General features: G+C 46.5%; 1 protein-coding gene across 6 annotated transcripts in view; it reads right to left on the bottom strand.

The window, feature by feature from the left end:
* Window positions 1-24,846, bottom strand: part of GPATCH8 (G-patch domain containing 8) — a 54,980-nt gene that overhangs the window by 19,378 nt on the left and 10,756 nt on the right. The window contains exons 2-7 of one of the 6 annotated variants that reach the window (XM_066981632.1): window positions 20,525-20,599; window positions 14,572-14,589; window positions 12,412-12,484; window positions 11,399-11,498; window positions 2,278-2,322; window positions 132-199 (exon numbers count right to left, since the gene is read on the bottom strand). In XM_066981632.1, coding sequence (XP_066837733.1) covers window positions 132-158 — 27 coding nt within the window. In that variant the 5' untranslated portion in view covers window positions 159-199; window positions 2,278-2,322; window positions 11,399-11,498; ... (1 more) ...; window positions 14,572-14,589; window positions 20,525-20,599. Of the gene's footprint in view, window positions 1-131; window positions 200-2,277; window positions 2,323-11,398; window positions 11,499-12,411; window positions 12,485-14,571; window positions 14,590-20,524; window positions 20,606-24,846 lie in introns of those variants that run through there. The other 5 variants (XM_066981631.1, XM_066981629.1, XM_066981630.1 and 2 more) reach the window with 5 other exon arrangements.

Genomic DNA, 24,846 nt, shown 5'->3' on the forward strand with positions numbered 1-24,846 from the left:
GTGTTGATTTAAGAGCAAGTTTTTCCTTCACCTTTGACGCACAAATTCTTACTTTTTAATTTCTTCCCTACAGACTCTCCAAGATCCAGGCAGTCAGTGAGAGGGGCCGTGCCGGAGCCGGGCAAGCTTACCTCCATCTCCATCCGCCCCATGCCCATGACATCGTACTTGACGACAATCGGGATGGGATCCGTCCTCCCTGTAACAGGAACACAGGCGGGTGGTCAGCAGCCGGTCCGTGTCCACAGCTCACTTGACACATTGGGTTTGGGTGGTTAGAGATCTTGCCTTGGAGTGCAGAGACCAGAAAGCTACAGTGAACCAAACACAAGCCATTCTCACAGCTTACAGCCAAACCTGCTTCTCGGCTCCAAACCGGCTCAAGTCTAACACACCTCTAGTCCTGACAAAAGCTATCCTCTGAACATTAACCGGTTGGGTAAAACGTACTCGTGGTTAATGTTCAACCGTGGCAAGTCCTAGCACGTGGATGCTAACAGGACTTGAGCAATGAACCTTCTCAGTGCTTCCACACCACGCAATATGTGCTCCTAATCTTCTGATACAAGCAAAAAAAAGCTATTAAACGTGTTTTGTTGCACTGCCACATCGAGAATTGACCATGACTTCCCTGTGAAAAGCGTGGAAGCCTCCCTCCCACCAGCTTTTGGCACCTCCCAAGAGGGAAGGATGCTAATCTGGCGGAGCGGCGCGTAAGCCAAGCTCCTTTCCCTCAAAAGGAGCGCCGCCAACCCAGGCCAGGTGGTCAGTGCCCTGCTTCCCAGCTCCTGCGGAGAGATGCTCCAGCACCTGCTGTGTCATCTGTAAGCTGTGAAAAGGACTAGTTGCGAAGAAAATTGACTTTGAACTAATCAAACTATGCTGGAGATTTATTGTTGGTTGTTTTTTTTTTTGCTGTTGTTTAAACATATCTTTAATCCACTCATAACCAGCCAAACAAAGCAAAATGGGGCAGACAAGCACTTTACTACCACAGCTTTTTTAATTTGTATTTGTTTATTGAAATTTTACATCACAACTCGCGCTGTTTGTTGTGATGTAAGCCCACTGAAAAAGTACTTACCTTCTCTGGTGCATACCTTGAGTAAAAAAACAGAATGTTTACTTCCCTTAATATTGCTCTTGGTTTGGTGTAAACAACTGTTTTGTTATACACACATACAACATATATTATACCTTTGGGCTAAAAGATCTCCAGGTTTTAATCATGCCAAAAAAGTTACATCGCAATCCACATGCACAAAAGGCTGAAGTCTTTAAAACTGCCTCAGAAAATGCGTATGTGCATCAACTGCTCTCCTCGCAGCATTAGCTTTCTCTAACTTCTGCCAAAGCAGCAATCCATGGATTTCGGACTCCAGAGTCCTCAGCAACCTGCCTTGTCCAGACTTTTTTTTTTTTTTTTAAAAAAAAAAAACCTCTTAGAGGCACAGAAGTATGTATTTTTCTTTCAGAAAGAAATCCATTTAATGGTTTTATTTTCATTTACATGCCCATACATTTGACGGCAGGCATATATTCACCAACTCCAAAAGCATTTGTCGAGTTGGTCCAAAATTGTACTTTGGTTTAAGCTTTCATTTGGGTATTTTAACATCGGTTTCCATTTGAAAATGTTTCTCTTATGCCCAATGGTATAATAAAGTAAGCAGTGACTGCAATTTTTAGCAAAAGGACCAAATTAAAGACAGGTTATAAAAATGACTTCCTAAGTGCAATATCACTTTCATAACGTCTCAGCCAGGGATTTACTGGTAAGTGGTAAACCCAAATGGAATGACTGGCAGCAAGTGCCAAGAATTTTTTTTTTTCAAGCTTTTTTGTTTGTTTGTTTTAGTTTGGTTTGGTTTCTCCAGCAATAGAGATCTTTTGATGCAGCCTCATTGCCTTGGTAAACCCCTGCGTACAAACAATGCATCAGTACTTTTGCCTTCTAAGGCAGTCAAAGTTTTTCAAAATCTATTTGTAAATTGCAGTAGCAAGTGCTAGTGCCCATCGTGTTGGGGAAAATCAAGTTTGGACAGTATTAGAAATTTACGTTTAAACTGATTTTGGCAGTTCTAACACAAACAGAAACATCCCTTTTTAGCAATACCCTTTAATGAACAAGGATCAGACAAGTGTGCATAAAGAAAGGAAAGGAAAGGAAAATGAAAGACCAAGCAGAAGGATGATGGCTACAACAGAGAAAGTAAGCCTAACATATTGGTGCACTGATGACAAAAGGAGTAATTCAGTCTGAAAATAAAAAATTACCACTGCTAAGTTTACCATCACCACAACAAGTCCAGGATCATAACGCTGTAAAAAAGAAACACCATTTGTTAGGCAGAAACCATTAGGGGCAGAAAATAGGCCGTTTGTAGTAGGCAGGTAGGATGGGTTAATATAATACGAGGCTTCTTCCTCACCCCTCCACCCCAGCACCATGCTTTGCCCTGTGGAATCAGGGAGTGGGTACATCTGAGCCGTTGCTGCTCGGTTTCACGGCTGCGTTTGCAACCTGACATTTGCAGGTGTTGGCAGAGGTTGAGCTCCTGGTGATGGCCCAATTTCAAGGATGCACTTTGGCACATTTAAGCAGGCAATTTAAAAAGAACCAAATCAGGACCTTCAGGCGATTACCAATATTTGTTTGTGTGTGTGGGGGGGGGAAACAAGCTCTGTTTTAAGAGGGGAATATTTTAACACAAAAGGCGATGCCTCCATTTTAGTCTTAACCGTTATTTCCTTGCGGATGAAATAAGACAGCAGCCAGCCGGAGCCCAGCGTGACATCCAGCTGGCAAGTGCCAAGCTCGAGCACTCCGAGCACGTCTCCAGCACCGAAACAAGGGCTCCACACAGCAGGCCGGGGAAGCAGGACACGCTGCCAGGCACGGCGCTGGGTCACGGGGGCCTGGGGAGCCTCCTGCCATGCCCTAGGAAAGCCACTGCGGCGGGCAGGAAGAAACACGCCGTCGGTTGCCAAAGAGCCACCCCTAACCCCGCTGAATGCCAAGCAGGCTTGGGCGGAAGATGGAGAACAGCCAAAGGGGAAAATGGGGCTTTTAAGTTAAGCTCTAAGTTCTTCTTTTAAAGAACTCCCTCAAGGAAAAAGATCCAAAGGTTCTCCGCACTACAATGTGAGCTTTACCAGCACATAACCGTGGTTCTCGGAGGTTGCAGGGCTCCCGGCTTTAGGGTTCTCGCTGACCCTTCTCGGGTACACCAGCACTGCGAAGGGGAAAGCTGAGTTTGCAGGAAAGGCCAAGAATTGCAGCACTTCACACCAAACCAGGGCTGTGAGCACTGCCAGCCTGACAACGAACCCCTCCACACGGCAAATCATGCAGCTGTGTCCACACCCCTTCCCCTAAAAACCCCCCAAAAAGCCTCAGAAAAGTTACTTTCGTTCAGAACTAGGGCACAGGCTCTTTCCTTCACAGACTTGTCACGTTACAGTGCCACAACACCCCACCCAAGAGGGGGTTGCTGAATAAATGCTTCCACAAAGGGGAAACACTTCTGGGGAGGACAAAAAAGCACAAACCTCAAGAGGGTTGAGAAAAAGCAGCGGCTTACATGAGAGCTGCACCTTAGAAAGCAACCTGAGAGTAAAGGAAGCGGACTGCAGGAGCACCTCGCCGAGCTGCAGCAGGGACGGGCTCCTCCGAATCCACTCCTCTTGGATTGCACAAACTTACTGGGTATGAGCAAACAGTTTGCCAGCAGCTACAAACTAACAAGCCTCGGAGAAAGAGTTAATCCTAATGCTGCAGGATTTCAGCAAGAGTACGAGCCACCGAGTCACGCTCTGCTCTGATCAGCATTTCACAGTTGCCAGCTGCAGGGTGCTTGCTCCTGTCTCTGGACACGGCGCGCAGATGCTGCTCCGCGCCTCCGAACAGGACGCTGCGCCAGATGGACCTGCCATCTGAGCCCGTCTCGAAATGTTGGCATTTTCAGTGCTAGCGCACAGTTTATCTTTTTTTTTTAAACAGTCAAAACAGAAAACAGTTGTCGGCGATGATTTAGATTCAGAAGGATTCCTCCCTCCAGCAATCCCATGCACCCACAGTGGATATAAGGCCTTTCTGAAGGTCTGTTTAAAACCAGATATAAACGAGGTAATGCTCTGAGGAACAAGGACCCCTAAATTTATGCATGAATGTAATTTAACCTGGTCTATTTCATATTATCATTTACGCATAGCATACAAGTACCAAAAGTAACAGAACAGCCTTAATCCCGCTCCCTACCTTGACATCTGTTAAGGAATTCATCCCAGGTACACGCTCTGTGGGAAACAATCCTAGAGGGCTGACTGCTATCACACGCTTCATCGGAGGAGAATTTCATGAACTGAGCATCTCGGAAGGACACACCGAGACGGGGTCACGTTGAGCACAGAGGATTTTTACTTATTCGCTATCTTTACGTTACAATTTCATACCGCACCATGACAGGAGACAGCTTTCCAGGAGGTTTTAATTCCTCTTGGAGAGCTGCTACTGCAGCGATGAGAAACGCGGCTGCCTGAAGAATGCACGGGGAAGTTTCAGGATGACACCAACTGGTTCTGATGGATATGGGTTAGCTGGGTTGCTTACCAGCAGTACGGACCCCACCGTGGGCTGTGAAAGGTAAAGAGGTGCCTGGAGCCGTAGCATCACAGAACAGCTGGGGTTGGAAGGGACCCTAAAGATCACCCAGTCCAACCCCACTGAGGTTCTCAGGCACCAACACCCACAGCAAAGCACCCACAGACGCAGGACGTGATCACCATTCAGCTACATTGCCTCTAGGAACATCTGGAACAGCGAGGAGTCATCCTGCTGGTGGATTAGTTTCGTTTTCTAAAACGAGGATTATGCAAACACTATAAACTTTCCTGTGTCTACTGCACATTTAGGTAATCATAGAGCTGTCACGTAAAACGCTCAAACTCCTCATTCAGTACAACAAAAGGGAAGGGATGAGGAAATCCACTAATTTTTACTGGTCAACAAGCCCTGGCAGGCTCTGTGGTGCTCCTTGCTGGCTAAAAACAAAGCTACATTCTCAGCCTTATGCCGACTGCTACAAGAAGCAAACAAACAAGAGCAACCTTTTATGCTGGTCTCCTCTGGGAATGTGATCTGTGAGCTCATCTTGTTTGTCTCAGATTTCTGGAAGGGGTCACAGACAACCAAGAGATTCAAGCGAAGTCATCTGCCACCCTCAGCAACAGGGATCAAGTCCCGAGGAGGAGAAGCTGTTTTTCAAGCATGCAAAAACTGCGCTGTGAACTTCATCCTTACTAAGCAGGAGAAAAACAAATGAAAGCCAAGTTGCAAACACCCCAATCGCATCAGAAACTTCAAGTGAGCCCAAAACTTCTTAGACACACAAGCCAAGGGTGACCCTTGCAGAAAACCAGGGGTCAGTGATTTCAGAGCTCACTGAACTTCTGTAAGGGAAGACAGAATCTGGGTCAAAAAGCACCCCCAGTTTCCTAACGCAGTTGATGACTGGTATTAAGGAACAAGATGGACGATGTTACAGCATGAACATCAATCTCGATTGACCCAGAATATAAATCCAAGGCATGAGACGCTGTCTTACCTCATCTCGGTACGTGGAGAGGGCTGAGGAGCCCGTCTGGCCCAAGGGCACGCCGCAGGAGCGGGGACAGGTCGCGCACGGCCTTGGCTACTTGCCTCCCACCAACACATCTTTCGTGGTTTTATTAAAACTGTTCTAACACTGCACAAAGGGCAATAAAGCCTGACACCCTGCCAAGAGAAGGACGTCTCAGCGTCACAGTGACCTTGCGTCATTGACGGAATAACGATTTCATGGCCTACACGCGCTCAAACTACCCAAAACTTACAGCCTATGATTGAAGGAAGGACCTTGCACGTTGGAGAGCGAGCACGGGGGCAACTGCTTCGCGTGGAGCAGAGGGAGCCCTGCAAGCCCTTCCTTTAGGTCTGCGGTCTCGGGCATTTTCACACGGTGATGAAGATCGGCATGATGATAGCAGGCTTTCAAAGCCGCATTACCTATTTTCTGTTTTTTTTTAAAGCTAACTTTACATGAAAATACTCCTCTCTTAAAGCCATTGCAATGATTTATGCTGCAAACATGAGCACGGAAATGTTAGTCTATGCCAGAACTCAGGTTCCTCGTGAGGACACATTAAGATATAAGATAAGGCCATGTTTACATCTTTCTTGCGTAAGACTGCCAAATCATTCAATACTGAATGAATAATGGCACTGTTAAACATTCTTGTCTTTTTCTTCCATATTCTCTTGTATTTATTACAAAGCTTCAAAACCCAGAAATAAATACAGAATTCCTCATTTCCTCGTGCTGTTTTTCTCGGATGCTCATTGTTCTGTGTTCCCAAAGCCTCACAAACATCTACTCTGTCTGCCTTTGTGAGATCAGAGGATTTAACGAATGGAAAAATACATTAATATATTGGCCATTTGGTGAACTGCTGACAGAGCCAGGATTCAAGACCACTGGAATTCAAGCCCTGAGCTTATTTCCCCAAGCCACAGCTGCCAAGCCATCACACTTGTGACTGATCTCAGCTGCCTGAGTGGTCAGAGCTCCACTTATCGCTCCCCACATGTCCAAAGAAAGCAGCACCCAGAACCAAAGCACGCCTCGCCAGTGGCCACCTAGCACACTGCTGGAAAAGTGACTCTTATCGAGCTTGGTCTCACGCATGAAATTATCACAGAGGCTGCCAGAAAAGGGATAACTCCTGCCTTAACCGCAAGTTCACCTGCGAGCTCCTCCTGCTCTCTGCACATCTTTTAGCATTTTTCAGGCAGATCTGTTCTTTCACTCTTGATGCTAAAAGGAAGGAAAACAAGAGCTTGTCTGAACACATTTAGTGAGAACATGCCAAATAAGAACTGCATTATGGTATAACCGATGGGAGGGGTGATGACTGTATTTATCATCACAGAATTTGCAAGTCATAGAACACAAATCCACTTGGTAGTTTGTTTTCAATGGAAGCCATGCAACAGTAATACAGTCAGGTGGGGAACTGAATTCCAGCACTTTCTAACAAATCTGCCTGACTTTGCTATGTATTTTAATGAATCTCGTTAGAAAATGTGCTCATGAAAGGATAAAACAAACTCAAAAGTTCTGTTATGCACACTTGTAACTGCTGCCTCCTGCACGTCACTAGTACAACGCACCACGAGCTTGCAGCACACCGTGCCCGACAGGAACGGCACCACCCCGACACCCCGCAGAGGCTTGGTTTCAGAGATCGCTGGGGATCGCAGCTCTCCAGCAGGATTCAGGCAGCCCTTCAGAACAGTCGTGTCGAAAGAATGCCAAAGCTTTGCTAAAAACATAACCAAATTAAGAAGAAAACACTGCTAAATAGGAATCAGGGGTCAAGAGACATTTCTTTCCAGCTGAAGGCTACAGGTAAAGTCACTGCTCCTTCTACAGACCTGCCCCAGGGAGACCTCCCTTTTCCCAATGCACCTACTGCTCCTGTTCTCTGGAAACAGAGGTGACAGGCACTAGCGCAAAGCAGCATGCCAGACGCTGTGCCATCCACCTTTCAGCTTACCTTAGTTCACACTGAGTAACGTTTTCATCACAAGCAAGTGACGGACGGGCTGTCCTGGTCCCCCAAAGACTACCACAAAGCAAACTTAAACAAGGCTTCAAGGCTCGATTCTAGTTCTACGGGAACAACTCCGTATCATCCAAATGGTTCGATTCAGCAACAGAAGTACTTAAGAGTAGCTATGCTGTGACAAAAACATGTTATTTGTTGCCATAGCAAAATACTCAATTCTGACTCACCTCTCGGAGACACCACAAAAGACCAGGGTAACCCCAGTCTCTGTAAGAGCGTGAATGAAATCAACGCTCACGTGGATTACAAGCAAAGTAATTGCACACCGTACGCTGCATGCAGAGGAAAATGGTAACTGGAAGCTTAGCTTAACTGCGCCCTGTACAGGCGCTGGAGCAAGGCTGAGCGTCAGGGCTGCAGTCGAGCAAACATCTCCCTAAGAGAGGGCTCCAAAAAAAACCAAACTGAGGAATATGAGGGCTGCCCAGAAGCCGCTCACAGGCACCCAGCTGGGTATGAGCCAGCCGTGCCCAGCCAAAGCCGGAGTCCCTCTGTACAGCCAGCACCAGCCAGACGAACCTTCCCAGCTAACGAGCCCTTCACACACCGCCACAACCAACAACAACAGGGGCAGCTGCAGGACGACCGCAGGAAGGGGAGGAGGGCTCTGAATTAACTCGCTGAAGCCAGACCTGGACATTAGCTTTCCGTTACAGTCTGCCCGCTTGCTCTTAGCCATCCTGGTGACATTTATCAGATATTCCCCCACGCACCCCGACAGCCCCAACCCCACCCCAGACAACCACCTACTTCCTCGGACGTGACTCCTCCGACGAGTTAGTTGAAGGATTCCAGAGAGCCAAATTAAAACACCTGCCAGCCTGAAAGGCTGGGTCACTTCAGCGGGCACCCGTTATCCTCTCTTTCAGAACACATCAGATAGAGTTGCATATTCCTGTCCTTCCTGGCAAAGCGCCGATGGCCTTTGTCTTCCCTAAGGAGAGCTTTCATCTTCTCCGCTCCATTTTCCCTAGTGAAATGAGACAACAACTACTTCTCTTGCAGCTATTCCTCCTAGAGGAGTTACCACCTATCAAACACACAATGACCAAGAGAACACAGATGTTTTCAAGCACAAAAAACTTTTTTAAAATACTACAGCAAAAATTTGGAAACAAGGGGAAGATATGAAAATATCTTTATAGGCTTCTCTTCAAAGGCACGATGAAAGTTATACTACTTCTGCATGTCAACCCTCCAATGCTTTTCATAATGCTCCAACTTCATATGAAATACTTATTCCAAGAGAAAGCACCAGAACACCTGAATTCAAGATCTTACTCAGCCCTTCTGACTCTCAGGTCACTTGTGATTTATTTAGCAGGCCCATTTAGCAGGGGGCTGCACACGACAGTCGGGCCCTGTTTTTGACCTACTGCTAACTTCTTCACCAGGCCACAGATTTCTTGATTATCAATTACACGTCCCCATCCGAGAATGGGAAACGGTCTACAATTACCATCTTCTCATGTCAGAACAAAATCATCATACATCTTTCCCCAGACAAACAACGGCTCCCCAAGCCGCACATTCCAGATGTAAAGTGATCCCTATCAACTGGCAGCCCCCGTTCCGCTTTCTCATATTCACTAGCCGTCAGCAAGTCGAAGCATCACTTCCAAATACAAGCTGCTGGCAGGGGGGAGAAAAATGCAAAATACATCAGGAGAAGAGATGAGCAGAGGGATGACTGCTGAATTCATTATGAGCCTCTCCAAACCATCGTTCTCCCACTCAGAGAGCACTACCCTTGCCCGATATTCCACTCGATACAAATCGAAGATCAAGCAGCACGCTGGCGCGTTCCAGCTGGATCGCAGTCCCCCAGTACGCCAGCTACGTCAATGAGGACGGGGGTTTCTTGCTCTCTGGTCCAAGAGGCTCAGCTCCTCTGCCAGCACCACAAAGGCACCGCTATCACGGTTAGCGAGGGCTGCTGCCTTGAGGTGCTTCTCCTGGAGGTGCAAAACTACCCCATTTGCTTCTGACATCGCACAGGGAACAAGCCAATCAGCCAGGCATCACCGTACTACAAGAACAGCAAGAGGCACCGCTAGCAACTGGCAAGTGTGAATTTTAGGGTATTCTGGCTACTGCCCAGAGAAGCAGCACCCTCGCTGCTGGATTACGTCCACAGTGGCTAGTTAGCACAAGGGAAGCCATCGCCATGGCACAGCCTGGTGGCACCAGGCCCTTGTTGAACAACTTGAGGGCCTTACAGAATTAGCAGGTATTGGTGGCTGCCCAGCATAACGTACCAGAACTTTCAGATTCACTGAAACTAAGGAGGGAGCCCCAGCACAGACAGACAGCTAGATTTAAAAGCTGCACAACGATGAAAATAAGCACACTGAACTCAACTTCCTGCTTAACTGACGTCAACTACGCGGGGGAAAAAGGTGAAGGTACTCCCAATTCAATACGTGTAAACCAAATGCAGTTTTGAGGGCTTGCTGCAAAGGTTTTCCGCAGCCAGCTACAGGAGGCCAGATAACACATCTGCAGCAAAACTTTACTTGAAGTGGTTCTGCTTCCGCTGTATCAAATCGCCCATGGGCTGTTCATAATTTGAGGCTCAAGCACAGCTCGAAACATGCAGGGTTCACGGCACAGAGGCTCTGCATTTTCTGTTCGCTCTCTTTAGAGATCTCTCTTGGATGTTTCTGAAGAAGGGAAAACCGTTTTGTTTTGTTCTTCTATTCTCAACGCACAACAAGCGACTTCGCTCTTCAAACTCCTAGAACAAGATTAAAATTGGATGCCAACGTTTCCCCCCTTGCACTTTGTATTTGGATTTTGGGACAATGACGTAATTAAGGTCACTGGATAATGAATTAAGCGCTGCCAGAGTGACCATCAGCAACACCAGAGGCTCTGGCTGCTGGCAGCCGAGGGGAGCGCCCTCGACAGCTCTGTGGCACCCAGCGCCCTGCCCTGCCCGAAGGTGAAGGCACCGCACGATCCCTGTACCCTCCGCAAAGCCTCCATCAGGAAAGCCTCAGCACGTGCTCGGGTCAGACTAGGCAGGCTGGTCTTGCTCCCGTGTTTCTCTTAAAATGCAGGAAATGCAGAAAGCCCCTCACGGGCTGTACCAACAGCTTGCCTGCAGCTTCCACTCGGTTCAAATCGCGCGAGCTTCGATAATACATGAGACAGGGCACAGATTCAACGCTCCGAAACGCGCAGTGGGAAAAAGTCTTGGGCTGGACAAATATCAAACCGCAAATGCCTGAACCCTGCCATGGGCAGTCTTGGGTCTCAGCCTCGGAACACAGTGCCACCACCTCTCGCCCTGTGCAGTCATCTGCCACTTCCTTCACTAGGTCAGTGCCTGCGACAGGGCTCGCACGGTGCCCTCGGGGCCGTGCTTCCGAATCCGGCTGGGGCTGCGAGAGGGCTTTAGCTTCCTTCAAGCCTCCATGTTTCCACATTGGTGACACACAGAGCAATATGGGGCACCCAAAAGAGAAAACAGACCAAATTACACACCCAGTGAATGCCATGCCAAAGCGGAAGCCTAAGAGGTGATGACTGCAACCACGTCCTGAGCTTTGGCACCAGCACGGGGCAGAGAGGACCGTAAGAATGCCATGCATTAACCGGAGAATTTCACATGAAACCAGGTTAGAGGAAGCGAGAAGCATTAACCACCAGTGCAGTCCTGTCTGAGAAGTTAGAGCGCCTTAGCTCAAGAGATTAATATGCATTTCCAGAGCTCAGAACTCGTTACCTCTCCAACAGTCCTCCACAGCACAGACATTATGTCTCTAATGGGGTCACTGTAGGGGCAGGGAAGTCCAATTACAAGCTCCCAGGTCTTCAGACTAAGGCTATGGGAACAGGAGCAAGTTACTCTGAGGAATTCGGGGCGCGCTGAGGTTCAAACACTTCACAAGGTCTCGACAGGAGCAGCCTGGGCGCACAGTCCCACACCTGCAGTAACGCCGAGCGCCTTCCTGCAGGGGTCACAGGCAGACACCAAGCACACAGGCAGCTGCTCCGGCGGTAGGAAGCTACCTGGGGCTTTCCTCACGGCAACCCAGCTGAGGGCAGCCCACCCACCCCGGGAACCGGGAGTTATTTGCTCAGTTCAAATCGGGCATCTCTGGCGCCCCAGGAAGAGTTCTGACGTGGGGCAGAGCGAGGGCTGGGTGTGTTGGTTCCACTAGTGCTACGGCGTCTTAGGGAGGTTTGCTGAGTCCCTAGCAAGGAGCCTGCAGGGTAAGAGAAGTAAGGAGACCCTTGGAAGCCCTCCGGAGGGACCAGAAACGAGCCTCTCCCATCCACGTGAGCCTCTGCCACCACTTTCAGCCGCCGGTGGGCCCTTTGCCTTGCCTTCTAATGGCTTCTGACACCGCTGTGAAACATGCAGACAGATCACTGTAACTGGTTTGTGCGTTTAGTTCTCTTTAATATCACAGCATCCAGCCAGCAGAGTATCACGAAGTTTCAGAAGCTGCACAACTACCTGTTAGTGAGTAGGCAGTTAAGTCACCTCCCTCCGGAAGGGCCCCACACGGCGACCTTACGGGGACACACCACGCACGCGTCACGTCTAACCTGCACCGGTCGGGGAGGAGGCAGCTTCCGCTCGCAAATTGCTAAACATGAAACTCAACAGTGCATTTGTTTGGACATATTAATACTGGAAAGAAAACCTAATCTAGAAACAAAAAGCAGAAATAATTTTGTTAAAGACTGAAGCCGGTGTTGAATGTTTCAGACAGAAGCTGCTGGACTTACCCTGCAGTGACTTTCCCAATCCCTGGCCCAGCTTCCACCCATGTTTCTGGAGTAAGCGGTGTCCAATATTATCCTGACAGACAGAACAGAGAAAACAAACCAAAAATATTCCAATAATATATTCTTCCCTTCCCGCTGACATTTAAACATGTGATGAGCAAGAGATTTTCTACATATATATGCATGCAAAAAAATGCTACTGAAAAGGCAATATATGCCCAATAAAAGGGAAAGACAAATGTCAAAAATTGCTGGCTAGAATTTTTCCAGGGGGACGGGGTATCGGGGACGGTCACTTTCTGATGGTGTGCTGGGCAACTTTTGTGCATCATGTTTAAAATAAAAAATAATAATAAAAAAAAAAGCAATGTGGGAGAAAATAAAGTGTACCAATAAAAATTGACAGTAAAAAGCATAAAATCAAGCTATTTATACAATCATATCCATCACCTAGACAGCACCACTTAAGATTTTTTTTTTGTAAAGAAAATCTACAATGTGTTTAGTCATTTTGTTTGTGTGTCAGGCTTTTATAATACTGAGTAAGTTGTAAGTGCAAGACTGCCCCACCACTAGAAACCAAAACACAATCATAGCAAAATCCAGGCTAGACTTGATTGGGTTTTTATATATGTATATATATATATAAACTAGCATGCAGCCAATATTAAACTGAAAAAACAGTGAGGTTAGTAAAAAAAAAAATAAAATCAATTAAATAAAATGAGCTCAAGCACAGACTGGGTGATGCATTTCACATGTAAACTAACAAAAATACTAAGATGTTAGAATGAAACAGGCCTAGCAATAAGTTAACAGCAAGGAACCATTAGTGCATGTAGGGGAAACAATAAGCATAATGTCTCATCTTCCTAAAAAAAAAGGCTATTTCAGAATAAGTTAAGTGGAAAAGTACTGAGGCAGCAATTAAGTGTCAGCTTTTAAATAAGGCTGGACAGGGCTCAGAGTGGCATTCATTATAGGGTGGGTTTTTTTCTTCTGGTTGTTTGGTTTGGTTTTTTGCAAGTTTTCTTCCTCCCAATGACAAAATCCAGGAGTGCCAACGGCACCCTCGTAACCCTCAAGCTGAGGGATCCGCTGTTCACTAGCGGTGAGCAACTGGCAGCTCCTCACAGATGGGCTCTTGGGTAGGAACGTGCCCACCCTCTAATCTAAAAAAAAAAAAAAGGCAAGAAAGAAACCAGATATGTTTGTTGGTTCTTAATTGCCACTACACAAACCACAACTCAGGATATCACAGAAATACCCCGAATCACAACGGGCTGTGAATCCATAATATTGAGTGGTACATGGAACCGTACAAAAAACGCTGCATGTTTCTGTAATTAAATAACCAAGTCATCAACAGAAATCAGAACAGCAGTGATTCCTTCCATTCATTCCCCACTGAAGAAAATGACCACACAGTTTGCAGAACTTTGGTGAATCAGCTTGAAAGACACAATCTTCCCAAAGATATTGGCTGCATGGAGACATTTTTCCTCAAAAAACATCCTATTGAGTATAAATTTCGGTTTTTTCCAATACACCAGTGAAGTGAGACATTTTGTCTCGCTGTATTTTCCAAGGCACCAGCGTACATCTTTCCCACTCGCCTGGCTCTCCCCCAGGACATAATTAGGGCTACATGAAAAAAAAAAAAAAAAAAATCAAACAAGGAGTAAGGGAATGTCTGCTTGTAAAAGCTTAAATCAGTGTACGCAATAAAAGGAAAAACGAACAAACGTGTATTCCAATCACAAAGACCATGGAGATTACCGGGGTGGAAGTGTAGGCAAACTTACCTTGGGCCATACCTGCTGCAGACCACTATCTAACGGCCCCAGGGACTGCACGGTCCTTCCTGCAAAGAGGGCCCCAGTTCATAGGGCCTGCGGATAACGCACTAATTGTTCTACCATTAGCACGTCAACTGTAGCTGACAAAGGATTATTGAATCAGATTTTAAAAGCCGATGCTGACAAAAATGGCTGCGTTTTCAAAAAAGGACAAGGAGTACTTTGCGATCTTTTGCTAAGTGGAGATGAGACATTGTGCTGACTGTGTTGTGTTATGAATGCACTAAAATAAACAGACAGATGAAGCAGTATGCTATTTCCAAAAGCAGTGCAAGTGGAGTGAAAGCATTTCCATACGAACCTGGCTTTAAAAACTGGGCTGTCAAAAGAACAGTTAAATGTAACACAAAGTAAGAAACTGTCCAATCACTAATGGTAGTTTTTCTTTTGCTTTGTTTTCAATTCACTGCTTGCAAGTAATGTATTTATTAAAGAAGAGTGAAAGCATAAAATAAATTCAACAAGTCAAGACCAGCTGGGAGATTCAAGAGCGGTGTGTTGTGACTGACACAGTGAAGGGGTAAACAAATGTTAAAGGGAAAAAAGAAAAATTTAGAAGGGTTATACACATTAGCACCACTTTTACAAAACCACTCAAGAGGATGGTCGCAAGTTGTTTGACAAAAATTGGAATTAGGCCTGAACGTTATCGTGCCTCAGTTCCCAGGAAGGGGGCATTTCTCCCCGATCACTTCCATTTGTTTGCTTAAGCAGTGAAACTTGCTAATTTAAAAAAAAAATCACCGAATTTAAATGGAGCGCCTTTGTTTCACTGAACCAAGAGAACAACCCCGAGAGTTTCGTATTAACATTCAAGTTGGGACCTAGCCACTCGTCTGCTCATGACGATTTCTAACCACGTCCTACCTTTTTCCTGCATTTCAAAGCCCTATCACAGACCTCTCACAGCGGGAGGCTGGCAGCAACGCTCTTCAGTGTAAATGCTACCCTAAAAAATTCAATTCTGGAGGGCCAGAATTGCTAGGCTCGCATGTGAGACCTGTTTTGACAGCCTGGCGAGTAACTGGGGATACCAGGACCAAACTCTGACACGGGGCTGCAAGTGCTGCCACCGCTGGTTGCCTTTTTTTTTTTTTCCAATTACATTTTTAAGTGAAAGCTCTGTAAAAGCGTGGACTCTTTCCCATAGGAAAAAACCATCTCTCTTACACCAAGCCTCCTGCTGTTGTCAAGAACTGCCGTGCCTTTTGACTAGCCTAGCCTCGTGCTGCAGCAGTTTTCCTACAGAAAGCTGCCGTGGTTTGCAAAAACGCCCCCAGCTCCAGCAGGAAATCGGAGCAGAGCTGCCAGCCCTTGGTGCCTGCGCGCTCACTTCGGAGCTCATGTGCAGCAGCCGGGTGAACAAAGGAGCTCTTGCTTACTCCAAGCTTACTCCAGCCTTACTCCTGGCTCTCCAGCAGCAGCGCTGCACACCGCTAGCCCCGGATGGCAGGATGCTCAGCGTAAGGCCGAGTGCCTTGGCAGGCTCCCGATGCAACAATTTACACCTCCCTGCACTACTCTCAGCACACTGAAGCTCTTCAGCAGAGGCGATCGCTTCCATTTACAGATGGGGAACCTCGCGTGGCAGATTTAGTGCGACTTTTTCAAAGGCACGTCAGAAACGTGAAGGTCTACGCTTCACCAGACGCTCAGGGGAGTCGGCTAAGCTGCTCTGGAAAATCTTCTGCAAAGTGACCTTCTCAAACAGCTCAAACTGGCTTCCCCAGTTCCCCGTCCTGCGCCCTGACCAGGTGCCCTTGCTCACTTTTCCCAGGTATCAGCAATTCCTGAGCACCATACCCCCAGCACGAGTTTCTGACAAAGGTCCTGGCCAATAGGAAAAAAAAAAATGCGTATGATGAAAAGATGCGTACGAGAACTGAAAGGGTTTGATGATGTTGTATGTGGAGAGAATCTGCAACAGGTGGATCGAGCTGCGTTACGAATAAACCAACACCAGTTGTGCCCAGTACAGATTTTCCATACGATGCCCACGCCACCCCGCGTGCTGCGTTCGCATTGTTCGGCTCGGCATCGGCAGGAACCATACGTCTCTTGAGTGGGTTGTAAGCTGTGCTGACTGTGTATTGAGGAATCTATAAGCAAGGATTGGATGCTACCGGGTGAACCCATGCAAACAAGAGGTTGAAAAGATTCCCAAAACAAAACCTATAGCTCACTACAGATGACACAATGAAGACTAGAGAGAAAAGCCAAATAGTAATGCTACACCATTCAGCTTCAAGAAGCACATTATTTATAGCGCTGTCCACATATGGCTACTGCTAAATGTCAAATCAGCAGCCTCATCAAATTACACTTTGGAACTAGTGGAGTCCACAGATCCGTACAGATATACAGTGCGACAAAACCCAACTTCAGCTCGTGCAGACGTCTACAACGGCCTGGGATCTTCGAGCGCCTAGCACCTGAAGTCTGAAACCCTGCGCAGGGCAAGGACCTCCTCGTGTGACTGAGCAGAATTAGAGAGAGGGAAAGGACGTTTGTTAGTGATGACGAGGACAAGCTACCAAGCTCCAGGATCAGTGGACGATACGCAGCCTCGCCTCCAACCTGCAACGATGACGGCTTGGTTCGACTCCCTGACACTCTGCATGTGGTCTGCGGGGGAAAGAGCTGCTGTCCTGGGGGGCTCTAAGGGTGTATCGCTATCTCCTACTTGATCTGTACTGCTGGGACAAAGAAAACCGTGAATTCACAGCAAGATTCAGTACACAAGTAAATTAACGTGAAGAAAATCTGGATTCTATGAAAGCTGCAATACTTTGTGACTTCCCGTTTGAAAAACCTGAACTCGGTGCACTTAAAATATTTTTAAACAAACGCATGCAGCTTCTTGAATCAAGGAAAGGCTAAGTGCTCTGATTTTCAAGGACACCAAACACCAGTGGTTCCACTGACATGACCAGCCAGTGTAAGTGCAGCATCTTTCAAGCCAGAAGAACAACAAAAGTTGTTACTTGCGGGGGAAAAATAAATATTTGTCTCTGCAGCTACGAAGAGTTCATTGATAGGAAATACTTTCTTCAATTTCGTAATGGAAAATAGCTGGCTTCTCACTTAGCCTACGTACATCCACTAGCTCGTGTCAGCTCTGTTTTCCATAAATATACTTTGGTTATAGTCGCATGTTTCAGTCCAGACATCTTTGGCCTAAACAAGCTGTACAAAGCAGGATTTCCACAGGAACAAAATCCTAGTGCGCTAATTGAGGACACATTTCAACATTGTAATGATCTGTAGACTCCCAAACCTATTTTTCCAGCCACCTTTGAGTTGCATGCTGTAGCAGTACAGTCAGCACCTCTCAACAGATAATGCTGCAGAGATGGATCTCACTTCAGCGGTGACAGTCAAACAAGTGCTTCCAGCGAAACCCTCTGCCCTGTGGGATTTCCAAATGCAAGCTGCCTTTAGAGAGCTTTCGTATTACTAAAGAGATGCGAGAAGCTGCAAGAAGCACATTTAAGAGAATATATTTGATCCACTGTGATCTGTGGAGTAACTGAACTTTAAACTTTACCTGGGAAGTGCTTTGATCTGCTATTGTTTTGAACACCCTCCTTCGCACAAAGACATTTGTCATCTGAACTAGTTCCACAATGTGGAACAGGCTCTTACTCATTGCTAAGAGCAGATTCATTCCTTTGTAAAGGTCAGTTGAATTACTAACAGCGAGCTGGTTAAGAATTATGAAACGATTTGTGAATAAATGTTAATATTGCAAGTATTTAGATGTGTGGCATTCGCAGGTTATATACTTGTACTTACTCCTTCCCTCTCAATTTCAGTTCAAGCATGTTATGCACTTTTGGGTGGGCCAACAGCATGAAATACCTGAAGCCAGAAAAAGCAGCGTGAGCACCACTCTCCTAGTGAAAAATCTCGCAGGACAGGTACACCAGACTCTGACAAGGAAACCACTCCTTCTAATGTGTGCAATTTGCCAGTTTCAAAAGCACATGGGTCATTACTAGGGTGGGAGCAAAATTGTTGTCATTGATGGCAGGAAACCTGACAATTATTTGTGCTTCCCAGCGACAGGTTTTCTTTCAAGAATCAACAGTGTACTTAATGAAGATAATGAAGATTTTTAAAGCAACTGGTTTGTTTCTGATGGCACTTTTTAAAAACCAGGCTTGTTTACAAGTCAGGGAAAAAACAAGCCACTGTGCAGCAGTTGCAGCTTTTGAACTCTGGGACTAGCACATGAAGCCAGCTCCAGCACGCTCCAACACAGAGCACAGTGGATGTGACAATGCAGAACACACATTTCATCACTTCTGTGACTTTTTCCTAGAGTTCAGTGTCCCAGGCTAAGGGTTTTTCTCCTCAAATGCTTGTTTCTCTTAATAGATATTAAAAAAAGGGGGGGGGGGAGGATGTTAAAATAAGAACTTGAGGTTTTAACTTTTTCTTCTCTTAAGGGGTAAATCATTCTCCTCTCCATCAGATGTTTTTCAGATTTAACCATAAGGCTACACTGCGTCTATTAAAACCTACAATGAAGTTGGAGTAACAGTAATAATGCCACAATATTTGGATGGTGATACATGCATGAATGAGATACTAAAGCTGTAATTTAATTTCAGTTCTCTGCCACAGCTCAACATTAATCAAACTGCAACAAAAGATTACATTTGCAGGTGATCCAAGATTCACTGTGAGTCTGTGTGTTCGTTCAGACTTTACAGGCCTCGGTAGGCATCACTTCCTTCAGGATACCATAAAGATTTGACCTATGACCATTTCTATTCCCCTGTTTGAAAAAACATTTAGAAAGCAGATAACCAGGCTAGTCTGTAGGTAGTATTTTAATTATTTTGTAAATGCTAATTTCCAACACAGCACAGAGTAGGTAGGATACCCACAAGTATTTCTCATTATATCTACACAAGAAAACAAGCTTGGCATTTTAATTAAAAACCCCATGTCACAGCATAAGATTAAAGTATTCAGGAAAACATTGAATACAAATTCCCATCTCTGCAGCATTATCTCATGCGTCATCAATTACTGCCATGCCTAAATCTAGCATCATGCCAGCACATTAAGACAGTAGGTACTATATGCAGTGTTCACTGGACCAGAAGAACAGAAATAAGAAGGGGGAAAGGAAACCCTAGAGAAGAAATTAAAAAAGGCAGACCGTGCAATACAAACCAGATCATGGCTGCTTAGCTAATATGGGCCAACTGCTGCGGAAGAAAAATGTCGAACACCCCAAGTTGTGTAAATTTTTGTAAACATCTAAACACGCACACAAACACACACAACACCAACCTACACACGAATGAAAATATATATTCATCTTTTGCTAACACTGAGCTTCTTCTAAGTGCACGCTAACATGAAGAAACTTCAAAATTATTATCTGGGAAAAGAAATATTTGGGAAGTTCTAACTTTAACAAAAAACTAGTCTTAATCAGAACACTGCTGGGCAACCCTCCTTTGTTCCCTACCAGTTTTCTTCCTCTTGTACTGAAACTGCAAATGAATATTTAAATTGAAAGGCAAAAGCTAAGTGCCAAACTCGCAGGTGAAGTTTAGGCTGAACAAGATATCATGCCTGAGACTAGCAGAAGATGCTTTGCAGAGAGAAAAATTTAAAAGCTCCAAAAAGCTTAAAAAGGTGAAACTAAACAAAACTTAATTTTCCCCATCTTTTGACTGTACTCTCCATACCCAATTCAGAGTTGTTTTTTTAAAAAAAATGAAAAATGCTTTAAAGAAACTCACAGCACAGTTTCAGATTGATGGGGAAGGGCTGCTATACTAATGCTAATGCATCCATGTTTCCATACTGCTGGATGTCATCCTAACACTGTTCTTTAACACACCAGTACTAAACCGAAATTAAAAACTATAAAGGATCAAAATACATTTTACTACGGTCTTCCATTAGGTTCACATAAGAATTACACTGATTCTTCAACAAAACGCATAAAGAACAAAATAAGCGTCTACAAGTGAATGTATTATCGTAAATATGTTCTGAAATATCACAATGAACTAAAATTTAAGTTACCTAGAATTTCAGGAGAGCTACTTAAAGATTAAATCCCTGGCCCACTTAATCTTGGCATGCAATTCACCACAACCATTAACCCTGCACTGTCATTTTCAAAAAGGAGCCCGCTCCTAACCAATTTGACTGCATTCACATCAAGTACCATCCGACCACGGCCTAATTTTTGGTGGCTTGATGATGATAAGCATGTATCTTACCGATTCTATAGGCTTGTCTAGAGATGCTTGCTCTATCTCCAGGTGCCCTTCTTCATATTGATCAAAGTGATTGCCCTGTAATAGAAGGAAACTGTTAGCTCTACAGCAGAACACAGTGCCCGCGGCGTCATTTCAAGATACAGGCTTGTGCATGTTAGATTTTATACTTGTTTTGCTGGCTAAATATAAACTCATTAAATACAGCCTCCATTCAGTATGTAGTCTATAGGAAAAATAAAGTCATTCTGAAACCCAACTGTACCAATTCAATGAGGATCACAAGTTACAGAAGTTGGTAAAATACCAAAAAATTAAGATGCCAACACTTTAGGGGGGCTGTTTATTTTCATTTTGTTTTGTTTTAAAGCCTATGAAACATTGACCACAAGCACCAGTGCTGGCCAAAACCACACAGAACAAGAAGCAGAAGGAACTGACCCCACCAGCTCCAGGAAGGCTTTTTGTGGGGGTGTTTTTTGTTTTGCGTGTTTGTTATTTGGTTCGTTTGGTTGTTGCTGTTCGTTGTGTTTTGTTTATTTGTGTTGTTGGTTTGTTTGGTTTGTTTCTTGCTTGGGATTTTTGGTTGGCTGGTTGTTTTTTAAAGTAAGAGCAAGGCTTTCCTTGCATCAGGAATCCAAACTGCCTGTAGCATATGTGTAACGTCACGCACCTCGAGTCAACCAAAACCCACAGCAGTACCGCAGGAAGCCCTCGCCGCGCCCCGGCACATGGCCATGGTCTGAAGCAGCCCCCTCCCCGCACCCCCAGCCGCACAGCGCCGGGTGAGCCCAAGCGACCGCCAACACCAGGAGCCGCTCGGTTCAGTGCCACGCAGCCAGCCTGCAGGCTGGATGCTTGGTCCAGAAGCACCAGGCGGGAGCATTCTGAGCACGGTACCTAAAGCCGCTACGCAGAAGTGGCAGCGGCCAAACAGATGAACACGTCTGAGGAAAGAGGACCGAGAGATGCACAGCACACTAATAAAGCGTGCAGATGCTCACAGGGCAAAGAAAAGGCTACAGATAGCGATAAATCCAAGTCCCTCGCTTCTCTACGCTCCTGGATCAACTCCGTAAGATAGCTGCAGCCCGCGAGGTGTCTGCAGTCCTACAGAGTGGCCACGTGGATAGGAAAAGGAAGTAGGATTATTGTTATTGTGTGCCACACCTAGCTCCCACACACGCACACCACATGTGCTTCAGATCGCTGATTTCTGAGCGGGGCCACCCCAGGCCCCATCCTGCCGGGCCACGTGAGCGCAGCACAGCAGCGACGGCAGCCGGAGACCAGTGCCACGCGCCCGCTGCAGGGCAGAACCGAACCCCCCGTCCTTCCGAGGAGTCGAGCAGAGGGGCTCCCGAGCTGGGGAAGCAAATGGCAGCCAGTGTCCTGGAGAGCAGCCACCGGTGCTGGAACACCCTCAGCACAAGTGGCCATTTCAGGAAATCCACGTCTCTGGTGGAGCTTCTCAGAAGCCTCGAATTCCTGAAATCGCTAACGCTGTGAACCAGTTTCGGCCATTCGATACGTTCACGACGCATCACTAACAACCACCACAGCTAACACAGACCTTGGGGGGGGGGAAAGAAGTTCCACTTGCTCACTGCGAGCTCGAAAACAAAGCGGAGAGGTGCCTGCTGGAGGGATCAGGCCCAGCAAGGGGCCGCTTCTGCAGCTTCCCAACCTCCCCTGGGCACTGCCCGGTGTCACGGCCCCGTGCAGCCCCCGAAGGCTGTCACCGTCCCTTTCCCAGTGCCACCAGAACCCTCAGCCAGTACCAAACACGCGGGGATTTTTACTTGCACCCCAGCTCCGCAATTTCTTTGAGCAGGAACACCTCGCACCGCTGCCAAGAGAAACATGTTGTTGCTCTCCTCCTTTCCACCAACACCAACTTTTCCTTCTGCAAGAATTTTAATGAAAGCCAGCATGAGAAAGAGCAAATTACAGCCGTAATGGACTGCCTCTTGGAAGCTTACAAGCCAGGCAACAGCCTCCAAAAATCATCTGAAACTGGTGTTCCTAGCCAGTGATGCAAATCTGCAAGAGAGCATCCTGACAGAAACCTGCCGCCAAGAAAACGTGCCTTGACACCCGAAATTCTGCCCTATCCATCATCCGCGGGGCACAGACAGCCCACCCAGGCCACACTCTACACCCAGCGGTTCTTTCCCACATCCCCAGAGCAGATTCGGGGTTTCACCTGCAGGCAGCAATCTGCTCCCACCCGACTACTTTTTCAGACAGCCTTCGAGAAGCAAGCTAAAGGCAAACTTACTGTGCACGTGCAGCATTTGAGCCGTGTACGACAAAAATCTGTAGCTTTTGGAGATGGGCACAACACAGCTGTACACAGCATACACGGATGTGTTGTGAAATCAGCAAGCCCAGCCTCCCCAAAACAGCGCCCAAGAGAACAAAGGCAGTCAAGAGCATGTATGCTGCTGCTGAATTTGTGCTGTCGGCTGCTGCACGTTAGTAAAATTTCATGTACAAAAGCGAAATCCACAAAACATTTAGGTAACGAGCACCTGAAACACTCCCAGCAAAAGCCAAGGCATAGGCTTCTTTTCCCCCGTTGATTTCACGATGTGATTTTGCTGCCTGCAGATAGCTCAGAATATGCCAACTAAATTACCTGGAGCTGGCAAAATATTTCTGCCTACTCACTGTCTCCTTCTGTGCACTGCCTGCCAACACATTTAAATTATTTTTTAAAAAGGCAAGGGTCAATTCCACTCTGAAAGCACACCTTGCTGATTTGGGGCTTTACAACTCTATTTGTCTTCGCTTAAAAAAAAAAAGTCTCCTCCCAGAAGCTACGCAGGAGACTGAACAGATCAGAGACAAATGCAAAGAAGCCAAAAAGCAACCAAAGCTGTTCCAAGTCCCAGGGATCTCACTATTATCTACTTTATATACCTGGGGATTTATATTATATATTTGTATACTTCCGGGGCTTTGTTACCGGTAATGGGAGTGGAGCTGGGCTGCCTGCTCTTACAAGTAGCAGCACTACAAACGCCTCGTGTGGAAGCAGGCAGGGTGCTTACCATCGCCCCGAACTCCTGGGTAACGCGAATTCCGTCGGCACACACTGCGCCGAGCCCCGGGGGGTGCCAACACCGCGCTCACTATATTAGGAAGTCGTCTGCTCCACGCCTGGCAATTTAAGCCACCAGGGTAACAAAGTGTCCAAACCAAACCAAAAGCAATAGGCATCACGGAGAGCATTCTTTTTCAATACTTAAAGCAAACAAAGGAAAAATTTTCCTTCTGCCATCAAGTAGCTCACCCTGGAAAAAAAGCCAGGAGGTAATCCAGCAGTCGCGCCGAGGTCAAATCTATGAGCGTATTCATCATAACGGTGCCTAAGGAGCAAGCAGAGAAGGGGCTCCCGCACCTGCTGCCACAATAAACCCTCGCTAAAGCGGTGCTGCCTGCCATCGCGTGATCAGAGGCCTTTCGGAGCCGGGACTCCGTGGGGCTGAGGCAGCACAGTTTGTCCCTTCGCTTCCTCGGCCCTGGAGCTGGCTCCGAAACAAGCTGGGGGGAATTCAATCTGTTGTCTTTGTTTTCCAGTTCCTCAACCTGGCACATCGAACGGATCCATTTCACATTTCTGTGCCGCTGTGTCTTAAGACAATGAATCAGAGGGAGACAAAATACTTTAACATTTAAATCTAACAATTAATTAAAACCTAAATGTTGAATCTGTTGAGAATAAACTACGTTTCTGGCACACGAGAACTGTAAGCACAGACCACATTTTAATATGAATTTAATCTCCATCTTCTGCAGATGTGAGCAATGCTTCTCTTTTCAGAAGAAACCTTTAAGCGTAGAGAGTAATTCAATCCCCACCAAATGGACACTGGATCATCAAATAATGGCCACATTAAAAAAAAAAAAGAAAAACCACAGCGCTTGTTCAAAACCTAGTCCCAAATCATCTTCCCCATGTGACTGCCCCAGAGAGATGCTAAATCGTGGCCCTGCCAGCTGACGAGGCCCCTGCCTGCTCCAGCGGCGCACTCCCCAGGGCTGAGCACGGCGCCCTCGTCCCTCACACCCTCTGCCCCCAGTTCCAGGGCTGTACCGGGGCCTCCCGGCTCGGGTGCTGTCAAACAAGACGTGCCGCACTGCTTTCGTTGCCTCCTCGCAGCTGCTAGCCCCGTCCTGAAAGAGCAGGGCAAGTAAGACGACGGGCTTCCACTCCAGCATCCTTCTGTGCTACCTGTAGCACTCCGTCCCCCAGCGAAGGCTCCAGCCAGGTGTGTCACTATGATCACCCCAAAATCCAACATATTTCACTGCCTTTA

Source organism: Anser cygnoides, chromosome 22, assembly GCF_040182565.1.
Source record: "Anser cygnoides isolate HZ-2024a breed goose chromosome 22, Taihu_goose_T2T_genome, whole genome shotgun sequence".
Lineage (NCBI taxonomy): Eukaryota > Metazoa > Chordata > Aves > Anseriformes > Anatidae > Anser > Anser cygnoides.